We start from the raw sequence: 25,645 nt of genomic DNA, 5'->3' as shown, positions 1-25,645 counted from the left end.
ATGTTCAATTTTAGCTTTACTTCTCACAGTGTCTACAGTAGTGGCAAAGCTGCTTCCTTCAGCCTTAGAACGAAGCTGTAACTTAATTTTGTTCACACCTTTGCTAATTGCTGGTGATGGAGCATCAGATACTGAGTCTATAGCAATATTTACTTGCCTTTCAATAAAAACCATGTCAGCAAAAGTGGTCTTACAGTTGTGCCTTTCTTGCAGTTTACAGACCATTGTTCTCCATTTATCCCTTAGCATATAGGGTAATTTTTACAACATTAGGCATATTGGCAAGCATGTCCAGCTCACAAGCATACACCACTTCTTTCATGGCATTGCAACCGCCTCTAAGAAAAAATACTGTACCCTTGAGCTTTCATGTCTTCAGATTTGATAGATACCCAAGAAAGAGCCTTTTGCATGTAGATGGATGTGATTTTCTATTCATTACCAAAATTTTCCTGTTGTAAAGCCTTTTTGTAGTGTTATGTCGCAACTGCTGACAAGTTCTCTAGGGTGACCTCTAGTGTAATGTTCAAGGAAATTCAGTCTTTCCTTCAACACTATTTTCAAAGGCCTTCATGAGTGTGATACTGCAATGGATCACCATAGAAGATTTGAATATCACTTGTAGGCAAAGATGAAATGCATTGTTATTATGCCAATAAATTTGTTATTTCATTTTGCTTCTGCATAATATCAGTGATACCATTTTGACCCGTCTCGTCTGAAACGAGTGTTTCTGTGCTGTGAGTGAGTGATCCCGTGAGCCCTTTGAGCTGTTGGATATGGCATTGGTTCAGTAGAGCCTCATAAGCGTAAGCTGAGAGTAAACACCCTGAACTACCCCTTGGGGGCGGGGATGTCTTGTTCATTTATCCCAAACAATTGAGGAACAAATTAATCAATATGGACATTAAGTGTTTTTTTTTTTGTTTTCCTCTGTGCCTTTTCAGTATAGGAACTCACACCACAGGAGTGTCCTGCTGGAGCTCTTTTAGCACTTGCAACCCTTAAAGCCTTTAGCACATGAACTTTAGCCATATGTGCCATATTTTCTTCCTGCAACTTAAGTTGCTCCTTCATTTTCTGTAGATGCTCTTTCCTTGTACATAGCCATTCCTTCCTTTCCCCATAGCTGCTCCTCTTGCTCTTGCAGTGCATGTTTGTCCTTCTGTAATCATTGATGTGTGATTAATGCAGCTAAATCAGCCTCTGTTTTACTGTGTGCAGAGGAGGTATTAGAGTCCAAAAATGTTCTTCCTGTAGCAGAGTTCCGAGCACTGACATTTGACATGCTGTCATTCAATTTCACATCATCTTGTGGGTCATCTGTCAAAACGTGCCTTGGAATTTGAGAAACCTCATGTGATGGAAGGAGAGACACCTATTCACTCGTGTTTCTTTCTCCTTATTGAGCAACTCACAATTAACTCTGTTCGCCCACAACATATTTGCAAAATGCACCAGCAATATTCTGTTCAATAAATCTAGGTAACAAACAAACTGTCCGCACATCCACAGCACTTAAACCAGACCAAACTGACAGCGTTCACTTCAAAAGTCAGCAACCAGGACACTATGTAACACTTCAATAAAACAAAGTGACGAACCCTCAGGCAAGCACTATACAATCGAGCAACGGACCACAATGCATGGGTAGCACTGACCATTCAAAACCGTTCAAACCACGAACACACCAGCACGAATCAGCTAAAGTTTGCTAATGACCCTACCGCCAACTACTCCTGTTTTGCCAAAGCGCCCGAGGCAATCCTTCGCCGTAAATTGGTGTTCGTTTGGTGCAGCTACTTTTTTGTTGACAAAATTTAGCACTTACATGAAAGCATACCAAGACCAGTGAGAGACTAAGCAAGGGAATCGACACTGTAGGACGCGTTCCAAGCAACTGAGTTCCAAGTCAGGGAAAAAAGTATGTTTGATCCTCCATTACGAAACCAGCAGCAACGATCTTAGAATGATATTAGACATTCACAGAACCAAAATTAGCAAAATAATGAAATGGGTAGAATAAAAGTAATTAGCGATTAGGCAAAAAAAAAATCAGCCCAGCTCACTCCCTCTCAATTAAACTAATTAGGACAAAGCGTGAATGCGTGATTATGCTTCTACAAATGACTAACCCAGAATAAACACGCAACACATAATACAATACAGACAGTTGTTGATGGAGGCTCCAATGTGCAGGATGTGATGCAAACATCTGGAATGCTCCCCAGTGTATATCTGTCGAGCTTTTGGTGCCATGCCGTATCTCCTCAGACTCCTGATGAAGTATAGTTTTGCCATGTCTCCAAGTTACCAATTCTCACTGATTGCGGTCTGTGGATAAGGAAGTCAAGTATGCAGATCCTGAAGCTTGATGATGAGTTTGAATGGGATAATTGTGTTGAATGCTGTGGTTGAAGATGCGTTCAGGTGGTCCAGAGCAGAGTGAAAATCCAGCAAATTGAGTTGCACGTGTTGCAAGAAATGCATTCTTCTCTGCTGAGAAAACTCTGCTTTTCATTATTGGTTCACTCACTGACTTCGTGTTTCTTATATGAACTCTTATATTTCTGATCTCTTTCTGATATGAATAAAGCCCGCGTTGCTTTAATTTTAACATGATGAAGGGTTCTCAAGTCATTGGAGTCATAGGGAAGTACAGCATAGAAACAGGGCCTTTGGCCCATCTAGTCAATGCCAAAACCGTTTAAGTTGTCTATTCCCATCAACCTGCTCTGGGACTGTGGCACTCCATATCCGTACTATCCGAATAGCTATCCAAACTTCTCTTAAATGTTGAAATCGAGCTCGTATGCACCACTTGTGCTGGCAGCTCATTCCACAATCTCACGACCCACTGAGAGAAGAAGCTTCCCCTGATGTTCCCCTTAAACTTTTCACCTTTCACTCTTGACCTCTGGTTGTAGTCCCACACAACTGCAGTGGGGAAAAGTCCATTTGCATATACCCTATGTATACTTCTATCAAATCTCCTCTCAAACTACTACACTCTAAGAATACAGTCCTAATCTAGTCACTCTGTCCTTATAACTCGAGTCCTACAGACCCGGCATCATCCTTGTAGATTTTCTCTGTACTCTTTTAATCTTATTTACATTTTACCTGTAGGTAATTGACCAGAACTGCATACATTAGGTTCATGAACGTATTATCAAACTTCGACATAACGTCCGATCTTCTGTACTCAATACATTGATTTATGAAGGTCATTGTGCCAAAAGCTTTCTTCTGGGGCGGGTATAGTTACCGTCCTCAGGGTGAAAACTAAACAAGGTGAAGCAGCTTTTAGTTACTATGCCCCACATACCCACATATCTAGAATAACCTTCCAGATTACCTGAAGTCTGCCCCGACTCTAAGCTCTTTTAAAATGAGGCTTAAAACTTTTCTTTTTGCTGTAGCTTTTTATTAGAATCTCCTACACTGTAACTTTTTCTATTTTATTTTTGTGATTTTTATTCACTTTATATTGTTTGAGTTTTGATTCTTGTTTTATGTGCATCACTTTGAATAGCCTTGTGTTTGAAAAGTGCTATACATATAAATTTGCCTTGCATATATATATGCTATACATATAAATGACCTAATCAGGTCTGTGATGCCACTTTCAACGAATTATGGACCTGTATTCCCGGTTCCCTTGGTTCTACCACTCTCCTCAGTGCCCTATTGTTCATGTGTAAGGCTCGCCCTGGCTGATCCTACAGAGTGCAAAACCTCGCACTTGTCTGCTTATCAAGGGGTCTAGTCAACTCTGGGTGTCCCCTCCTCACACAGAGAGTGGTGGGTGAGTGGAATGCACTGCCAGCGAAGGTAGTAGAGGCGGATACAACAGAGACTTTAAAGAGACTCTTACATAGGTACATCGAGCTTAGAAAAATAGAGGGTTATGTGGTAGGGAAATTCTAAGCAGCTTCGAGAGTAGGTTACATGGTCGGCTCGACATTCTGGGCTGAAGGGCCTATGATATGCTATAGATTTCTGTGTTGCTATGACATTTTTAAGCCCATTTTTCCAGCTGATGCTGATCCCTCTGCAAGCTGTGAAAGCCTTCTTCACTGTCCACTACACCCCCAATCTGCTGTCATCCACAAATTTGCTGATCTAGTTAACCACATCATCATCCAGGTTGTTGATACAGATGATAAACCACAAAGGATCGAGCACGCTACTAGTCACAGGCCTCCAGTCCTCTCCTACCGTTCTCTGGTTTTTCCCACAAAGCTAATGTCTAATTCAATCTACTGTCTCATCCTGAATGCCAAGCGACTGAACCTTCTTGACCAGACTCCCATGTGGGACCTTGTCAAATGCCTTACTAAAGTCCATGTAGACAACATCCATCGCTTTGCCATCATCCACTTTCCTAGTAACATCTTCGAAAAACTCTATTAGATTGGTTAGATATGACCTACCACTCAAGAAGCAATGTCTACTATCCTTAATCAGTTCATGTCTATCCAAATACTTGTATATCTGGCCCTTTAGATTACCTGCCAATAACTTTCTCTCAAATAATTTTCCTGGTTTCTGTTCAGATCTGTATTTAAACAGCGGAACAACACTGGCTATTTTCCGATCCTCTGGTACCTCTCCCGTTGCTAAGGATGTTTTATATACCTCTGCTAGGGCCCCAGCAATTTCTGCACTTGCCTCCTGTAGGGTCCAGGGGAACACCTTGTCAGGCCCTGGGGATTAGCCACCCTGATTTGCCAGGGTAGCAAATACCACTTTCTCTGTAATCTGTACAAGGTCAATGAAGTTGTTGCTGCTTTGCCTCACTTCTGTAGACTGTGTATGCGTCCTCAAGTAAATACAGATGCAAAGCATACATTTCGGATTTGCCTCAACAGTTTTTGGCTCCACACATGGATTACTGTTCTGGTCTTCCAGAGAACCAATTTTGTCCCTTGCAATCCTTTTGCTCTTAACTCATCTTCTCCTTGTCTGTTAGGGCAACCTCATGCCTTTAAGCTCTCCTGATTTTCTTTTCAAGTGTATTGCATTTCTTGTACTTCATATACAACTCATTTGTTCCTACTTGCCTTTCCCTGCTATGCATCTCCTTTTTTTCCCCTCTTAACCTGGGCTTCAGTATCTCTTAAAAACAATGTTCCCTACACTTGTTATCTTTACCCTTTTTATTCTGACAGACACGTACAAGCTTTGTACTCTCAACACTTCATTTTTGAAGACCTCCCACTTTCCAAGTACATCTTTTCCAGGAAAGTGTGTCCCAATCCCCACTTGCCAGTTCATTTCTGATACCATCAAAACCGCCCATTCTCCAATTTAGAAAATCAACCTGCGGACCAGACCTATATTTTTGCATATTTACTTTGAAGCTAATGGCATTGTGACTACTTGATGCAAAGTGTTCCCCTACACAAACTTCTGTCACCTGCCCTGTCTCATTCCCTAATAGTAGATGCAGTATTACATGCTCTCATTGGAACTTCAATATACTGATGAAGGAAACTTCCCCAAACACACATGACAAACTCCGTCCCATTTAGTCCGTTTACTGTATGGGATTCCCAGTCAATATGCGGAAAGTCAAAATCAACTACTATAACAACTTTGTGTTTCTTGCAACAGGTTGCGATTTCTTTACTAATTTGTTCCTCTAAATCCCTAGGACTGTTGGGTGGACTGTAGTGTACCCCCATTAATGTAGTCAAACCTTTCTTGTTTCTCAGTTCCACCCATGACACTTCACTAGATGAGCTCTCCAGTCTGTCCTGACGGAGCACTGCCGTGACATTTTCCCCGACTAGTAATGGCACCTCTCTTCCCCTAATCCCTCCAGCTTTGTCACGTCTAAAACAACGGAACCTTGGAATATTGAGCTGCCAGTCCTGCCCCTCCCGCAACCAAGTCTCACTTAATGGCTACATCGTCATGATTCCAGGTGTTGAGCCATGCCCTGAGTTCACCTGCCTTTCCTACCGTACCTCTTGCATTGAAATATAAGCAGCTCAAGACAATAGTCACACCATGCTCAACTTTCTGATTACTTTCTTTGTCCGAGATCTTGCCAACACCTGCTGCCACAACCTCTCCACCATCTGTTCTGGCACTCTGGTTCCCATTCCCCTGCAACTCTAGTTTAAACCCTACTGTGCAGCCTAAACAAACCTTCCTGCTATGAAATTAGCTCCCCTCCAGTTAAGCTGGCAACTGTCCCTTCTTCCCTAGAAGAGAGCCCAATGATCTAAAAATCCTATTCTCTCTCTCCTATACCAACTGCTTAGCCATGTGTTAAACTGCATAATCTTCCTAGTTCTAGCCATGCTAGTATTTGGCACAGGTAGCTATCCTGAGAATACAACCCTGGAGCTTCTTTCCCTTTAACTTAGCACCGAACTCCCTACCCAGAACCTCCTCACTCATTCTACCCATGTCATTGGTACCTACTTGGACCACGATCTCTGGCTGTTCACCCTCCCACATAAGAATGCTGAGGACCTGATCAGTGGACCTGATTGAGATCCCCTCCTCTCAAACTTCTGATGTCTGGATTGGTCGCTAGTCAGAGCTCATGTACACTGCTGTGATCCGACATTGCCTTTTTCTGCTTGACCAGTGGACCTGATTGAAATCGTCTCCTCTCAAACTTATGTTGTTCAGATTGATCACTGGTCGGAGCTCAACTGCAGTCAATGGCAGGATTTATCTATTTCTTTGCCCCTTTCTCTATGCTTTATCCCATCTGTTTTTCTCCATCCTCACACCTTAGTCAAAACCTGACTAACCCTATGTTATGCAATTTGAAAAAAATCAGCAGAGCACCAGTATTATCTGTGCGACAGATGACATGGTGTCCAGGTAGAATCAAAACTGACTCAGCTAAATGTATAAATACCAATTATGCACTGAAATTCATTAATATGAGTAACTTTTAAATTGATTTGTGAATAATGAATTTTAAAAAACATGATGATTAAACCTCAGCTGTTTCTTTCCAGTCTAGTCGCAGGACCACACCCCTCTGGCCAACTGCTCACTCCCAGTATTCTGAATTAAAAGCTGGTGCAGGGTATAATCTTGGTATATTGCCATATTTTTGCCCCTCATTGTCCAGATTCTTTTCTGTAGACGTATACAGGATTTCTCTGTATTTTAAAGGGTATTTTTAGTTTAATTTTTTTCTTCCTGACTTGGAGTCCATGAAAGTTTCTTTTAAAAAGAAATCATCTGTTAGCCACTTGGCCAGCCTGCTGCCATTACTCAGAACCAGAGGTTAGTTGCAGATAGCAGGAGACTTAATGCAACGTCAGAAGATGAGAAATCCATAATTCTGAGTTTGTTCAATAGTTATGTGTGCATTGAGTGCTCTCCCTTTCTGAAGTCCAAATGTCATCTGGAGCAATTTGCTGTCTGGTATCATTTGTGAACTTTTCCAACTTGTCTTCCTATCATTTGCTGTGTTCAGGTTCCCTAATTTTAAGCACTCCATTGCATTTATAAGGATAAAATTCAAAACACTTGGCAACTGGAGAATTAAAAAAAAAATTCAATGCCCAAGCACTCTACAACAAAAAAAAAAGCTATGATTTTTCTTGAAGGTGCTGGAATGTTGGTTCTGCTAAGGGCCACAATTAAAAATGCTTCTCTTTTGTTTTATTTTAAAAAATGCAGCTGGAGAAGATTTATGATCCTAACAATGCAGAAGATGATATGGTGGAAATGGAAGAAGAACGACTAAGGATGAGAGAACATGTTATGACAGAGGTACAGGATAAGTACACAAATAGTGTTGTATAGTCTCTTTGAGCTTACTTTAAAGAAATGTAAGGGACGTATCTGATGCTAATTGTGAAATTAAATGTGATTTATTATTTTCAATATTATGAAATTGATAAATGGAGTCTGATCTTGTTCAAATGGTTTGGAGTTTTTTTGATTAATTTAAAATAAAAACAACACACACAAAATGCTGGTGGAACACAGCAGGTCAGGCAGCATCTGTAGGAAGAAGCACTGTCGACGTTTCAGGCTGAGACCCTTCGTCAGGACTAACTCTTATTTTCTCTTAATTTCAATCTCTTAGTATCTCTCCTTTCAGTTAGTCCTGACGAAGGGTCTGGGCCCGAAACGTCGACAGTGCTTCTTCCTATAGATGCTGCCTGGCCTGCTGTGTTCCACCAGCATTTTGTGTGTGTTGTTTGAATTTCCAGCATCTGCAGATTTCCTCGTGTTTGTAATTTAAAATAAGATTGTTTTAAATGTAAGCTTGCATTGAAGAAAGCTTTATTATTCAGACTTTTTCCAATACTATTTTGTATTGGTATTTATTTAGCTCTATGCTATATCTCACATGAGTTTAGATCGTTATTCTCTGTGTAAGGAATATCAGCTTAATCTTTCCTCAGAATGGCAATTCTAATTTGTCAATCTACCACTTCCTTGATACTGTGACTACATGTGTGCTAATGATATACTTAAAATGCCTTCAAATAGGCACAAGGAAGAGTGAACATGGGTTCTTCTGATTAGCTTTATCAACAGCTGTTTGACCCTAATTTGAGTTCTAAACTGTAATGTACATACTATCATCAAGGTTTCTGCTTCAGGCTCTTGTATCTGCCTCTACCTCAACCTGACTCCTGCTAACACTTGCGTATATCTTTATCCATGCTTTTGTAAGGTCTAGCATTTGCCATTACTTTTACCAGTTCTTTTGCTGCATGTGTCCATCATAAATAATAACACCAATTGTTCACCACTTACTTATGTGGTTTGAGACTGTTTGACTGCATTCCAACCTGGGCTGATTAATTCTGTGCTCAGTGGAGGGTATAAGCTCCTGGTCCTCCAAATACTCCAAGGTCATAACTTGGACAACTCCATTTTGTCTCCTGTAATGCATGGTTTTGTTCTCTTACTATTTTTCTGGGGTCTCTCTAGATTAGTCCTGTTGTCAGAGACTTTGCCTCATTTTTATTTATGTGTCTTCAACTTCTTAAAATTCATCAGCTTAAAGTTTGGCTTGCTTGTCATTGTCTATAGGAAAATGGCTTTATCTATTTTAAATACATTCTTTCTATATTTTTTTTAAGTGTTGAGATACCATGCAATTGCCTAGTGTTGGCATGGAAACACTTGGGGGCTGTGCAATGACTCAAACAGCATATTTCACTGTACATGTGGCAAATAAGGTTAATCTTTAAAAATCTTTAATTGTGTTGCTCAAAATGCAGCTGTATTTCTTTTTCAGATTGATACAAATAAGGATCGATTGATTTCAGCTGATGAATTTTTAAGGGCTTCTGAAAAGAAGGAATTTGCAGAAGCAGACCCTTGGGAGGTGAGTGGCACTGTGAGATAAATGGCAGAGGATCTTCTGTGCAAAGTCTCCAACTCAGTGCTGTTAGGGATATACAGTATTTGTGACTACAGTTTATGTAATACATCCCAGTCGTGGCGAGGTATGCAGCATGAGATTATTACAGTGTATTTTTCATTCCTGGAATCAATTATGTATTTCAGTAGTTGACACGTTTTCTGTAAAATTATATTTAAGCTTTCAATTAGTTTTCATTTTCTCTTTGTGCTTTTTGCTGGTGAAGGGGTATTATTGGAAGGACAATGTGGAGGTGTATGGTTTAATTATGACTTTTTAAACTCTGGAGATGGAGCAAGTCAGAATAAGGATTTGCATTTATTGCCACCTATTAATCCATGTTACCTTGTTATTTCTAATATACCAGCAATTACAGTACTGTGCAAAAGTCTTAAGCACTCTGGATTTTTAAAATTTAAATTTTGTTTTGGATGTTTAGTTTTTGTCTCTGCATTACTGCGTCAGTATAAAGAATAAATTTCAGATCTCCAAACATTTATATTCAAAACAAAATGTTAGAGAAATTCTTGTATTTCATTAAAGAAAGTAATATCTTAAGTAATAGACCACTTTTCAAATAAAAGCTTGATGACTTTCTGGGTATAGAGCCAGTGCATGATTAATCAAAGAAAAACTAACAGGATGCTAATGATCAATGATATAATGAGTTGAATGAACTAAACTGATGAACTGAAACAGAAATGGGTGCAGAAGAAATCAACCTGGGCGAAGACCAACCAAACTAAGAGGTGAGGTTGTGTCAGATGTGACAGTTTAACCTTCAAATCATCTACCGCCATGGCAAGAGTGAGCACAGCAACAAGACACAAGGTGTTCATCTGGCATCAGCAAGGCCTTTCCCAAGCAGAAATTTCATGGCAGACTGGAGTTTTAAAATGTGCTGTTCAAGATCATCTGAGAAAGCATGAAGAAACGTGCAAGGTTGAGGACCAGAAATACAGTGGTTGGCCATGGAAGCTGAGTGCAGTAGAGGAGAGGTGTATATCAAACTGATGTCCCTTCTAAACTGGAATAAGTCCAGCACTACTATCAGCTCTCAACTCTCAGAAACCACTGGAACCCAAGTACTTTACAGTCCAGAGAAATTTTGTCAGAAGTGGTCTTCGTGGAAGAGTTGCTGCCAAAAAGCTATTCTTCCAAAGTGGAGACAAAGCCAAGAGACACACTTACGCACATAAACACAAGGACTGGGGTGCTGAACAATGGCAGCAAGTGCTCTGGACTGACGAGTCAAAATTTGAAATCTGAAACAGGAGGTAGTTTGTCCGTAGAAGAGCTGGAGAGAACTACATGGATGAGTGTCTTCATCCAACAGTGAAGCAGAGTGGAGGTTCTGTGCAGATTTGGGACTACATTTCTGCAAATGGAGTTGGTGATCTGGTCAAAATGAATGGAATCCTCAATGCTGATAAGTACAAACAGATTCTCATTCATCGTGCAATGCCGTCAGATCAGTCCTAGCTTCTTCTGCAGCAGAACAATGAGCCAAACACACAACCAAGGTACTAAAGAACTACCTTCAGTGAAAAGAATTACAGGGAGTTCCACAACAGAGCCCCGATCTCAACATCATCTTTGGATTACTTGAAGCGAGACAACCGAAGTCTGTCGAAGAACCGTGGCAAGTTCTCCAAGATACTTGGAACAAACTTCCAGCTGATTTTCTTGCAAAACTGCACAGCAGTGTACTTAAGAGAATTGAAGCTTTAAAGGCAAAGGGTGGTCACACCAAAGATCGATTTGATTTAGTGTTTTTACTGTTCTTTACAGTATTTTTTTCAATATTTAGAAAGTTTTCATTAATTTTGAAAGCATCTTTGCAGATTTTTTTTTACATGTGCCTTTGACTTTTGCACAGTGCTGCAATTTTGAACTTGGGGCATAATTGGTCATTCTTAGCTCTTTTCCTCTCCCATCAGTTTGAAATACTGACAGGTCAAGGATGCTTGCTAAATTGACTCAGAATCTTTGTCAAACAGCACAGAAAACAGGCCTTTTGGCATAACCACATCTAAGGTGGTGGTTGGCCCATATTCCTCTAAATCTTTTCCTATCAATGTACCTGCCTTTTTAAATGTGTGAATGAAGCAGCTTCTGCCACTTCCTCTGATAGCTGCTTCTATGTATAGACCACCATCTAAGTGGAAAAAGTTGACCCTCAAGTTCCATTATATATTTCCCCCTCACCTTAAACATGCCTTCAAGTTCTTGATTTCTCAACTTGGGGAGGGGTGGGGAGGTAAAGTGTGTGCATTCATCCTATATATGCCCCTCATGATTTTGTACACATCTATGAGATTAACTCTCATCCTCCTTCCCACTAACTAATAAAGTCCGAGCTTGCTCAACTTCTCTCTATAAGTCAGTCCCTCAATTCCTGGTCTCATCTTCATCAGTCCTTTCTTTATTCTTTTAAGCTGAATGGCACATTTCCTATAAATAGTGTAATCAAAGCTGAAAGCAATATTCTAAATGCTACTTCGCCAACATCTTGTACAAAATAACATCCCAGCTTCTTAAACAATGCTTTGACTGATGAAGGCCAGCATGCTGCCTTCTCCATTCTGCCTACCCGTGAGGTCACTTTCTAGGGAATCATGTACTTTTATCCCTACATCCTTCTGTTCTACAGCACACCTCAGGACCCTACCATTCATTGTGAAAATCCTACCCTGGTTTGACTTCCCAAAAATGTAACACCTTGCATTCACCTGAAGAAAACTCCATTTGCTATTTCTTGGCCTCAGCTGATTGAGATACTAGTGTAATTCTTGATAATCACCTTCATTACCTATGGCTCTACCTATGTTAATGTCAACTGCAGACTTGCTCTTTATGCCTTGTACATTCCCTTCCAAATTGCTGATGTGGATGACAAATCACAATGGGCCTACTTCTGACCCTTGAGATACACCACTTGTCACAGGCCTCCAGGACCAAAAGCAAACTTTCACCATTGTGCTTTCTGGTGCTTTTATTGCGTCTTGTCCTGTAGACTCTAGATGAACAGGAGATTTATTCAGAAGATGAGCTGCAAGAATTTGAGAGGCGACTGATGAAGCAGGAGAATGAACTGAAGATGAAATCAGATGATCTACTAAAGCAGCGGGAGGAGCTACAGCTTCAACAAGATCAGCTCCAGGCTGAGAAGTTAGAACTACAGCAGGTACAAACCCTACGTTTTTGAGTTAGAGATTTTCTTTTTATGCTTAACTGTAGCACAAGAAACTGGTAACTATTGTATATTATAGAATTAAATATTCCTCCAAACCCAAAGGAAAGAGCAGAGACAACAGTACTAAACTCATATCAAAGCACATTGTCTAAATATTAAAGGTAGTAAAAATTTCCAGGCCAAGTTTGTACAGATTTCAGTTTTGAAAAGCCAGAACAGTTGATTCAAATTAATTACTGGGAGAGGGTATGTTAAAACATTATCCGACACCCTGTTAGCTCAATGTACAAAAGAATTGTGTTTTCAGACTTCTGACTTTTGTTTCCCTTTTGTACTATCAAATTCAAAAGGCTGTACAGCAACTGGAACAAAAGAAACAAGCACAGCAAGCTCATCCTCCAGAAGGACCAAATGGGGAACTTCAGTTTCATCCTGGTTGGTGTTTTGCTGATTCAGACCATTGTTGACTAATGCTTTGCATGATGACATAGTTCAATTCACTTTCATAATCATTCTTGTAGCTATTTGAGTTTATTAAGCTATGCATGATTTTCCTTTGATCTTATTACTAACATCAAATTATTTTAGATTCAGGATTGTTTATTGTAATTCTTTATTGCACGGGTGTAAAGGAGAGTGAAATGATTGTTACTCTGGATCAGATGCAGCATAGAAGACACAATAAGCATAGAGAATGCGAAGAACACAATAAATATAAATGCATAAGATTAGCTTGTATACATAGACTGAAAACAACATTAAGTATACTTTAGTAGATCAGTTGTGTTCAGAAACAGCATCACAAGGATGAGACTAAGTATCGTGGAAGAGAAAAGTAATTTGCTATTCAGATGCACGAATTATTAGTAGTTGGTGCTGAAGTACAAAAAATTAAAAAGGCAAAGGGAACACTGACCATTACTCCCTGGGATTGGAATTCAAGAGGGAAGTGATTTTTTTTTGCTTCATTTGCATGAATCTGGTCAGAGCTCCAGGGGTCTGAAGTACTGCATCCTGTCTTGGGCACAGCAGCTGAGTGAGGAGATACTGCTTTGCCAGGGAATAATGCAGATTTATCAAGGCTTTTGGAGTTATGTGGACAAATTGTCTCAACTTGGCTTGCATTCATTTGAGTTTGGAATGTTTTCTTGTGACCAATTTGAATTTGTTTGAAATGATGATAGCTTGAATACAGGGATACTGCTTTTTCTGCTGGGGGTGATCAAGATTATGGGGTCGCCACTTGAGTTAGACCAAATATAAATTTAAAAACAGGAAGCACTGGAAAAATTTCAAGATTTAATTATTTGTGAAGAAGTTAATATGGCAGAATGTAAAATAAGAATATCGATTTAGTATTATATGTTTTTTTTATTGCTTGTTTGTTGATTTCATAGTCGAGATAGTCTTTAGGACCTGTAATGTAAACATAGCATTTTCCTGAAGTGTTAGTTTCTCGTCTCATGTTAGTTGTGCTGAATGTTTTATTTCTTACAGGTATGGCGCAAGCTGCACCTCCAGGTCATCACCCGTCACAAGACCTAAACCAGCCAGCTGCTGGTGGACAGGATCAGCCTCATCAATAGCCTTGTGTGCAGTACTTGTGTTAATGTAGGCATTCTTGGGTCTAAATGATCACGAATCCAATCCAATATTTTCTGCCACTGATTAATCGTGTTAGTTTTATGCTGTGAGAAGACCACTGTTTTGTAAGCATTTTGTTCAAGGTGACTACTGAAAACTCTTGTGCAGATATTTCTCAGAGAAAGGTGGTCTACCTCTGTTGGTGTTTGAGCAGTATTGAACAGAGTTTCACATAAACCACCCCCCCCCCCCCCCCCCCCCCCCCCCCCCCCCCCGTCCAGTGATCTGACATGAACTTGCAAATCAAAGATAATTAGTTTTGACCAGCTGCGGGGATTTTTAAATTTTGTTACGTGCCTAGTTGTTTCTTTTATTGAGAGAACAGGATGGTTCTGTGGGATAGGATTAAAGTTTGTTTATTTCATTTCATTATAGTATATAAATAGGAAATTTGGACCTTTTTTTTGAGATTCGCAATAGGAGAGATGTTCATTGTGTATGTTAGAAATTGATTTGGAGATTATGGAGAGCAGCCACATTACTAGCCCTATCCTACCCACTCTACTGTGCAGTGGCAGTTGCATTTTTCCAGCTAGAACTCCCCTCTCGGGAATCTTCATTATTGTAGCTATAGAGGCCAAAGCGAATGCATTACTTAACAAACTTGCTGCTATCAAGGTTACTGCAGAATCCTTGCACATGGATCATTAATGTTTTGTTGGGGGATGACCAGACCAAAATTATAGCAGGAATATTTAAATACATGTATTTTCTACTGGGTTTTAACGATCTTGTCACTTGTTCTGTTGATGGATTTCAGAAAATTATAAGAAATAATGCTCAAAATAATGTTCAAAAATGGAATATTTCAGCATTTTTTAAAAAGTACACTCTTAATCAGGTCCGTCAATGCCATCAGTACTCTGTCGTTGTAAAGAGATCTGTAAAAATGTATTCTGAGACCATTTTCTTTCCATGGGATTTCTCAGACTGAATAAGAATGATATCACTTGATAATCAAAGCGTTCTGTTAGATTTATATGAATTGCCAAATAGCAGTTACAGATTGTGCCTGCCACCACATCATTAATTTATAAAATACTAATATCTTAAAAAGATAAGTCATTAGTCACTAAGTAATTATACAAACTGCTCAGTGTTGAATACAGATGTTTTAAATTTGTGTTGCCTATATGTGTGAATTTGAAATAATTTTAAATTCTAGCAGTTCATACATATTAAAGTACACCGTTATTGATTTTTAAATTATCATTCCAGATAACTGTTTTCTCCAAATTCTATGTATGGTTCTTCTTAAAGCCACATTACCATATATATATATATTACATTTTTTTTCAGCAATTTTGAATTAAGAATCACCCAATCATTCTCTGATTCTGCTTTTCAAAGCACATAGAATGGTCACTATATGTATGTTAACATTGGTTCATCTGTGTGCAGCAAGGCTTATGCTGTTTGTAAAGACAATGATAATTCCAACCTAGAGTTACTTGTCATTATGTGAATATGCAAGTATACAAACATTAAGCACCACATGTTTCTTGCATTTTATTATATGTATACTCTTGAATGGATAATGCTGAAGCTATTAAGCATTACAGATTGATTTTAAAAGAAACTAACATTTTCAGCCTTCTCTAATTCAAGAAGCTGACGACATTTGTATTGTAAAATAATGGTTGAATTAATTACCTTAATCTTTTTGAAGTTGTACAGTAATGTGGTGCATTGAACTACAAGTGCACTTTACCTTAATCTGGAGAGCATGGATTTGCACAAATTCCTCTTTCAACATGCTGATGTAGCTGTGCTAATCAGAGGTGATATCAGATGGAGTCCAGGTACTCTACTGCTGGGAGAAATTAGAATGAATCTACTCTTGGCATACTTGTTAGATATTAGCAGAAGCCTTAGAAGCTCAATTTCCTCAGCAGCATTGCTATACAATAGCCAGGACAAAATATTTTTTGTATTTTAAAATTACTATTTGTTATCAAACCATCTTGCATGGTTAGAAGTAATTACTGAAACACCTTAAAGCTGGGAACATTGTGGGTGAGAATTTACAAGTCCTGTGGAAACCTGAGGGATATATAAATTTTACAAAAAGACAATTGAATTCAGAGTTTAGCATCTGTCTATTGAATTGTTTTAGTAGTGTTGACACCACAAAGCTATCCTTACCATAAACACTAGCTGGCGCTGTTTCTGTCCACACTCACTGATGGTAAAAATGCAGAATGCCCTACAGATAGATCCAGAGGTCCTCTTGAGTATCTTACTGTGAAAACATGTATCTGCAGCATATTGCATAAGGTTTTCATTGTATTGACGTTGTATCTAATCTGGAATGCTTAAGAGTAGGATGTTAAAGCTAGGTCTGAGTTAAGCATCCCAGTATGACACTATTAACCTTAATGAAATAAAATTAATTTAAATTAAAAGGAAGCAACTGTGACCTGGGGTAGAAATTAATTCATTGTATTGCATATCTGTTGACTCATTTTATTGTTTGCTTCTTTACCCTGTTCTGCCAAAGAGAACTCTACTATGGTCATATGTATGAATATTCCATTGAGATACAATTAAGTTCATTGTCTTTGCCCTGGATAGTTCTGTAAACATATTTTAAAATGTGCCACAGTTTTGTTTTTAGTTGAATATTGTACTGGATTCCTTGCAGTGAAACTTTCTTTGAGGAAAAATTTTGGTTTTGTGAATTTCTGCAAGTTGGTTTATAAAAGAGATGCATTTAAACATAAAGCAAAGTATTTAACTTCTGTTATGCTTCCATTTTGTTGATGTGAATTAAGAGTTAACCCTTGAATGTATTGTATGTTGCTCACTCATGCTCACTAGCACTTTAAGGCAAAGTGAAGTCATTCCAGAGCAATGGAGCTAAGTTCTGGAGCCTAGCCACATCTAGTTGATGATGTTGATTAACTGAGAACCTGTGGGAAGAAACAGTTACCTAAGCATCATCAGCTCCAATCATAGTAGACTTCAATACACAAGTTCAGGCACCAGAATTGAGATACTTCCAAAAGCAAGCCCCTTTTGGCCCAAATCCTCCATGTCGGCTTTGAGCTAGTCCCGCATGTCCGTGATTGGGCCGTAGCCTTCTAAAGCTGAGTGAACTTGGCCTTTTCTCCTTGGAGCGATGGAGGGTGAGAGGTGACCTGATACAATTATATAAGATGATGAGAGGCATTGATCGTGTGGATAGCCAAATGCTTTTTCCCCAGGGTTAAAATGTCTAACATGAGGGAGAACAGCTTTAAGGTGCTTGGAAGTAGATACAAAGAGGATATCAGAGGTAAGTTTTTCACACACACAGTGGTGGGTGTGTGGAATGCACTGCCAGTGACGGTGGTGGAGGCGGATACAATCATGTCTTTTAGATAGGTACATGGAACTTAGAAAAATAGAGGGCTATGCGGTCGGGAAATTCTTGGTAGTTTCTTGAGTAGGTTACATGATTGGCAAAACATTGGGCCGAAGGGCCTGCAATGTGCTGTAAATTTCTATGTTCTACTTTCTAAACCTCTCCTATCCACATACTTATCAAGGTGACTTTTAAATGCCGCTAATGCATCTGCCTCTACCACTGTTTCTGGCAGCTCATTCCAAATCTGCAGCACTCTTCAAGTGATGAAGCTGCCCCTGATGTCACTTTTAAATCTCCTACCTCTGATCCTATGCCCTGTTGTATTTGGCACCCCCTCAATAGTGAAAAAGATGATGTGCTTTCACCCTGTTTATGCTGCTCATGATCTTGAGTCACCTCTCGATGTCCTGTGTTCTGGTGTCTAAAATCCTAGTCTACACATGTTCGGCTTGTTATTCACACTCCTAAGTCCAGGAGATATCTTGGTAAACCTTTTCTGCACTCTTTCTAGTTTAATTACATTTTTATTATAATGATGGTACACAATACTCCCAAATGGAGCCTCACCAATGTAACATAACTTCCCAGCTTTTATACTGTTTGCCCTCACTGATGAAGGGCAGCATGTCAGTGCTTCTTTCACCACTCCATCTACCTGTGATGCCACGTTCAGTAAACTATGCACTTGCCCTCTAGATGTCTCTGTTGCATAACATTCCCCTGGGCCCTACCATTTACTGTACAAGTTGTACACTTGGAGTTCCCAAAATGCAATACCTCACATTTATCTGGATTTTAAGCCATTTACCTATCCTTAATGAAGAAACCTATCTGCTCAATACACCCCCATTATTGTTAATAACCTTTTACACTATTGACAACAGCACCGATTTTTTTTTTCTCAGCAATATTTTTATTTCTTTTAGATCAAGACAGCATAGTACAAAGGAGGTTAGTGCAGTACATAACAAATGTACAATTCACATCTATGAAAGAGATGTACCCATAGTACAATCATGCTTTGGTTACCTCCCTGCCCCGACCCACCCCTCCCAATTCCCATCTCCAAGCCATCATTGCATTAGCAAAATGGGTTAAACAGAACCTTTATCCCCACAGAGCTACATTGGTATAGAGAAGGTGTATTTTCCTAACTCACAATAACTGTAATATGTTTACACGTCTGAGTTTGTAGAATTTCACTGGAGAATGCTGAAAGTCAGGGAGTTAGGTACAGAGGAAAGGAAGAAGGGATGAACCTTTAGTTTGTCTGGGAATTCTGAAAATATTCAAGAAAGGGTCCCCACACCTTTTGGAACTTTATGTCGGAATTGAGAGTTGAATAATGGACCTTCTCAAGGTGTAGACTGGACATGATGTCCCTAAGCCACTGAGCATGGGTGGGCGGGGCAGCACCCCTCCACCTGAGCAAGACTGCTCGCCTGGCCAAAAGAGAGGTGAAAGACAGTGTGCGACATAGGGGGACTTAGATGTGTGTCCCCCTCTCCGGAGGTGCGGAAAAGAGCAATCAAAGGGTTAGGTTCTAGATTGTAATTAAGTATTTGGGATAGAGTTTGGAAAACATCTTTCCAGTATTTTTCCAAGCTAGCGCACATCCAGTACATGTGAATAAGGGAAGCCTCGCCCCTTTTGCATTTGTCGCAGCAGGGATTAACATCTGGGTAAATGCGAGATAATTTAGTTTTAGACATATGGGCCCTGTGTATGACCTTGAACTGTAACAGGCAGTGGTGGGCACATAAAGGGGTTGAGTTAACTAACTTGAGAACTGAATTCCATATATCGTCTGACAATGAAAAATTTAAATCTTGTTCCCAGGCAGTTTTAATTTTGTCAAGGGGGGCTCGCCTCAGAACCACTAGCTTGTAGATATTAGACCTTTGCACAATGGATTCATGCAGAGGAACTTATCAATGGCATTTGTGTCAGGTGTCTCAGGGATAACAAAGGGCTGATAAAATGTCTAATTTGCAAATATCTGAAGAAATGAGTGTTGGGTAGGTTAAACTTTGCAGACAATTGTTCAAATGATGCAAAGCAGTTGTCTATATATAAAAAGATCTTAAAAGTGCCTGATGCCCTTTCTACACCAGTCTTGAAATGTTGGATCATACATGTATAGAAGGCTAGAAGAGGTAATTGTGTAGAATAGGACTTGAAAGAGAGAAGCTATAGAGACCACTATACTTTCTGAACTGAAACCATACTCTCAGGGTGTGCCTGATAACAGGATTAGCAATTGGTTTAGGTGTAAGAAAAGGGAGTGCGGATCCAAGAAGTGCGGAAATAGAGAAATTCTTTATAGAGTTCAGCTCCATTGCCACCCATATTGGGCAGTCAGATTGGTTGTGGAAATCAGACCAAAAGATGAGATAACATATGTTAGCTGCCCAGTAATATAAGCAGAAATTGGGCAGAGCCATGCCCCCAACACTTTTAGATTTTTAACATTATTTATTCTTAGTACACAAAGCAGCACAGCATATCATAGAGCAGATACAGTACAGCATATTTACACAGCCATCCCATGACAGGAAAACAAATAAGACTTAGAAACAGAAAAAAGGTCTAATTTAAGTTTAAATTAACATACAACCAAAATTGATCCCACGCATCTTGCATTTTTCCCTCACTGTTAATCCTTCCCAATGTGTTCATATGCTGAAATCTTAATCATTTCCTCAGTCCATTCCCTCACAGTGGGACATCTGTTTTTTCCCCCAGTTTTGCAATATAATGCTTGTAACTGTGATGAGACCCACCTTTAAAATAGTGAATTTGTAATTGTTTACATTAGATATTATTGTCCTATCACCCAAGAGACAAAACTGTGGGCACAAAGGCAGTGTGGAACCCAACCAATTCCCCAACAAATCAAGAATTTTACACCAAAATGGATAAACCATAGAACACTCCCAAATCATGTGAAAATATGTGCCCACCTCATTTTTACATTTCCAGCATAAATTATCAACAATCCCCATTTTGTAGAGTCTAGTTGGTGTCCAATAATATCTGTATACTATCTTATACTGAATAAATTTCCCTCTCGCTTCCCTAATTTGTCTACCCACACTTGATAAAATATTTGACCACTCATTATCTTCAATATTGCTTCCAAGATCCTTCTGCCATACTGCTTTGAGATTGTTACATGATTCACCCACAGAGTGCTTGAACATTTTATAAAACACTGATGCTTTATGAACTTCCCGTGGTAATGTAAAGTATTCAGTTCAGGGTTGAGTGGAAATTTTTAACCACAGCCTTGTCATTCTTTGGGTTTGCCTCTATCTTTAAATCATGGATTAGAATTTTGTATAAAAACCCTAAGGCTTCAGTTATTACAAATGGTATCATATCCCCATTTTTTTACATTTCACGGGGCACACGCCAAGGCTGTCCCCTCTTCCCACTGTTATTTATGATTTTTTTGGAACCGTTGGCAATCATGATTAGAGCATATCCAAATATTAGAAGGGTGAAGGGAGGCAGAAAAGAGCATAAGCTGATGCTATAGGTTGACGATATTTTATTACTGATTAGTGACCCTCCTACTTCCTTACCCCCACTAATGAAAACAATTCAATTATATTCTGAGGTATCTGGTTATAAAATCAATTGCAATAAATCTGAGGCTATACCAATGTCAAAATTGTGTAATTCAAATTCAGTATCTTAGTTTAATTTCAGATGGGTGCCAGTTGGAATGAAGTATCTAGGCGTTACATTTAGATTTTTGAAGATGGACTTTATTCAGTCGGGGACGCTTGCCCTTCTATAAGTAGGTTGATATGACTGAGTCTAGTGAGTCAAAGAAGACTTTAGGAATGAAAATTGGTATGGATTGAAAAAGGTTTAAGAATTTAGGAAGGATGTTCATTTTGACAACATTAATTCAGCCTATCAGGGACATGGACAGGGGTGACCACTGTGCTAGGCTCTGTTTTGTATGATATAACAAATTAGTAAAATTTTCTCCAAAAAGACGCTTATAATTCCTTGTTACTGTGATGCCAAGATAAGTAAATTGGTTATTCACTATCTTAAAAGGGAGGTTATGGATCTCTAACACTTGTGACTCTCCGTTTATTGGAACAAGTTTGCTCTTGTGTAAATTAAGTTTATATCCTGATAACAGGCTAAATTTGTTAAAGGAGTGAGAACATTGGGGGGGGGGCTTTAAGGAGGTGATTGGGTTTGCAATAAAAAGTAAAAGATTGTCAGCATAAAGGGAGACTTTGTGCTCAATTTCCTCCCTCCAAATCCCCGTCAGATCTGCAGAACTGTGGAACGCAATCGCCAGTGGCTCCATGGCCAGATGGAAAAGTAATGGGCGTAAGGGGCACCCTTGGCGGGTTCCATGTTTGAGATTGAAAGGTTGGGATTGCTGAGAGTTGGTCAAAACAGAGGCAGTGGGACACAAATATAACAGTTTAATCCATGTGATGAAACTTGGTCCAAAATCAAATTTTTCTAAAACAGCAAAGAGGTTATTCCACTCCACACAATCGAATGCTTTCTTTGCATCTAAGGAGATAACACATTCAGGAATCCCAACTGAAGGTGAGTAGAAGATATTTAAAAGACGGCATATGTTTTAAAAAAAAAAGGGAGGTGGTTTTTGACAAAACCGATTTGGTCTTCAGAAATGATAGAGGGTAGGATGTTCTCTAATCTATGGGCCAGAACTTTAGCTAAGATTTTGTCATCAACATTTAACAGAGAGATTGGCCTATATGAGGAGCACTCTGTTGGATCTTTGCCTCTCTTCGCTAGAAGAATGATGCATACCTCATTCAATGATGCTGGCAGTTTGCCTTGTTTAAATGAATCAGATAAAACCATGGTTAGTTGAGGTGAGAGCAGTGATGAAAATGAGTTAAAGAATTCTACAGGGAACCCACTGGGTCCTGGAGATTTACCAGTCTGCAGTGATGAGATGGCTGAGGATATTTCTCTAATGATATTGGCTCATTCCATCTCATTTTGAGATCAGGAGAAATCATAGGAATATTTAAGCTATTTAAAAAATTCTCAACCAAAATGTTATCATTTAGGGATTCAGAGGTGTAAAGTCGGGAGTAAAAGTTCCTGAATGTGTTGTTGATTTCAGAGTGATTCGAGGTGATGCTTCCATTTTCCATTTAAATTTTTGTGATGTGTTGTTTGGCTTTGAAGCTCCTTAATTGGTTGGCTAAAAATTTACCAGATTTGTCACCATGAATATAGAACTGGCTCTTGCTCTTCAAGATTTGGCGTTCGATTGGGTGAGTGGAAATAAGGTCAAATTTAGTTGGTGTTCCACTTGTGTGTTGTACAGCTCTGGATTTTTTATTTGAGCATATTGTTGATCTATTTAATTTGATTGGCCAGATCAAGTCATTCTTTTTAGTTCTTTCTTTTCATATTTGCAGTGTAGGAAATTACTTGACCCCTGAGGTATGCTTTCAAAGCGTCCCAAACAACCAGGCTTGGGGTTTCAGGTGACGTATTGGTATTAAGGAAAAAGATTATCCGGTCCTCCATAAATTTTACAAAGTCATTATCTGACACTAAGGTCGAATTGAAATGCCAATGCTTATTTATTTCATGAAGGCCAGGAAGAATTATAGACAGGACAACTGAAGCATGGTCTGATATCACTATACTCAGCACCATAATATCATCTGAAAACTTACTAACCATGCCCTGCACGTTCACATCCAAATTGTTGCAGCATTGACCCCTATGTGACACATCACTAGGTACAGGCCTCCAGTCTGAGAAACAGCCATTGACCATCACCCTCTGCTTCCTACCACTGAGCCAATTATGAATCCAGTCCTCCATCTTCCTCTGCATCTCATGCAATCTAATATTCCAAACTAGCCTGCCATGAGGGACCTTGTCAAAGGCCTTGCTTGGTTCCATAGAGACATCTGCTATCCTACACTCATCAAAGATCTTGGCTACTTCTTTGAAAAACTCAGAGATTTGTCAGACACAAGTTCCCACTCAATCTATGCTGAATGTCCTGATTCAGACCCTTTCTCCAGATATTGGTAGATCCAAACCATCAAAATCCCTTTTGGCAATTTGTTCACCAGCAATGTCTGACCTATTGGCCTCTAATTTTCTGATTTGTTTTTGCTAACCCTTTTTAAACAATTTTTTTTTTTTTTCTTTTTTTTTTTTCTAAATTTTATTTAATTAAATTTTTAAATGATTACAAGTGAAGAAAAAAGGATATGTGACCCTTCCCCCCTCCCCTTAATCCCTCCCCCCTAACTTCCCTATATATATAAAAAAAAAAAAAAAAAAATTAAGAAAGAAAGAAAAGAAAGAAAGAAAGAGTGCCTGGTTGTTGGAAGGTCTCCACATGCTCCATGGAGTTCTTAATAACTTTAGTATATGTATTTATTTCTTTCCCCAAGTAGCCATTAATTTTCTCTTCAGAGCACCTATATATTTAATCCTGTCTTTTGTAAATAAGGGCCCCAGATTTTCAAAAATGTTTCATATTTATCTCTTAAGTTATAAGTAATTTTTTCTAATGGAATACAGCCATAGATTTCTTTTTTCCAACAATCTATACTTAAATATGTATCTGATTTCCAAGTAATTGCAATAGCCTTTTTGGCTACAGCCAGCGCAATTTTTATAAATTCTTTCTGATATTTATTAAGTTTGAGTTTTGGTTTTGTCCCTTCAATATCACCTAGTAAAAGTAATATTGGATTATGAGGAAGTTTTATTCCCGTAATTTGTTCCAATAAAAGTCTTAAATTTGTCCAAAAAGGTTGAATTTTAGAGCAAGACCATGTAGAATGTAAAAATGTACCAGTTTCTTGGTTACATCGGAAACACTGATCAGATAAACTTGGATTTAATTTATTTATTTTTTGTGGTGTAATATATAATTGATGTAAAAAATTATATTGCACTAATCTTAACCGAACATTTATTGTATGTGAACAATTCTTATCACCATATTTACCACTTTCCAGTCTGCTGGAACCTCACCCACTGTCAGAGATGAACTAAAAACTGCCAAAATTTCTGCTTTGGCTCTCCATCATGTCAGGCCTTCAGGATTATTTATCCATTTTAATGCATATTAAGTCTGCTCTGCCTCCTCGCTATTAATTTGTATGTGGTCCAAGGAATAACCATTCATCTCTTTAGCTTCCATTATTTTCTCCAATGCAAAAACAAAAGAGAAATGTTCATTAAAGCTCTCACCCATTTCCTTTGGTTCCACACACAGCGACCTTGCTAATCTTAAAGGGCATCTGTTCTATTCCTAGCCACCCTTTTAATATACCTCTAGCATTCATTTTGGGATTTTTGCCTCTCTTTGCCTGCCTGATCTTTTACCCTCTGGAGAAAGCACAAAGGGACATGTACTGTATAATTGCCCCTGGGGGATGTTGCTTTCATTAAGCAATTGTGTTCAGCTACACTCTCTGATCATGAAAAAATCTGGTCTTCTACAGGACTTGGACAATCTAAGTACTTGGGGTGACAAATGGCAGATGAATCTTTGGGATGCAAACACCAAGGAATGGGCATGAGAAAGTTTATTTGTAGTTTCCTTGTATTCAATGCAATCTTATGTGTTTCTGTTAACAATAGGTTGGGGTTACCATTGCTTGTACATTTAATGATGACTATAGTTACGAAACATTATAAAGTCTGGGGACTCACCTGCTGAGCTTTTGTGGTCTAGTTACATTTACAAAGTCTTGAGTACTCTCAAAATTCTGTTTGTGGAAAGGGCAGTGTACTTGCTGAACCTCCAGCCCTTTGGAGTGGCATGGTAGTGTAGCCTGTTAGCAGAACGCTAATGTGGTGAACTAGATATACCTGTCTGACTGCTCCTGTGGCTCCTCCCACAGACCCTGCTGACTGCTCCTGTGGCTCCTCCCACAGACCCCTGTATAAAGGCGACTGTGGGCTGCTGCTCTCCCTCATTTTCCCCAGGATGTAGTGCTGTTTATTCTTCCAGTCAATAAAAGCTGATATCTCGCTTCCTAAGTCTCAGCGTGAGTTATTGATGGTGCATCAGCTTTACAGTACAGGTGAC

The 25,645-nt window shown here is 39.1% G+C and overlaps 1 protein-coding gene across 2 annotated transcripts in view; it reads left to right on the top strand.

Moving 5' to 3' along the window:
- Positions 1-16,948, top strand: part of LOC140729545 (nucleobindin-2-like) — a 53,102-nt gene extending 36,154 nt beyond the window's left edge. For both annotated transcript variants that reach the window (XM_073049391.1, XM_073049390.1), the window contains exons 9-13: positions 7,663-7,755; positions 9,242-9,331; positions 12,384-12,554; positions 12,914-12,998; positions 14,061-16,948. In XM_073049391.1, coding sequence (XP_072905492.1) covers positions 7,663-7,755; positions 9,242-9,331; positions 12,384-12,554; positions 12,914-12,998; positions 14,061-14,149 — 528 coding nt within the window. In that variant the 3' untranslated portion in view covers positions 14,150-16,948. The remainder of the gene's footprint in view (positions 1-7,662; positions 7,756-9,241; positions 9,332-12,383; positions 12,555-12,913; positions 12,999-14,060) is intronic.
- Positions 16,949-25,645: the final 8,697 nt, after the last annotated feature.

This window comes from Hemitrygon akajei, chromosome 6 (genome assembly GCF_048418815.1).
Source record: "Hemitrygon akajei chromosome 6, sHemAka1.3, whole genome shotgun sequence".
Taxonomy (NCBI): domain Eukaryota; kingdom Metazoa; phylum Chordata; class Chondrichthyes; order Myliobatiformes; family Dasyatidae; genus Hemitrygon; species Hemitrygon akajei.
Note: the sequence above shows the minus strand (reverse complement) of the source record. Positions and strands in the feature narration are given on the sequence as shown.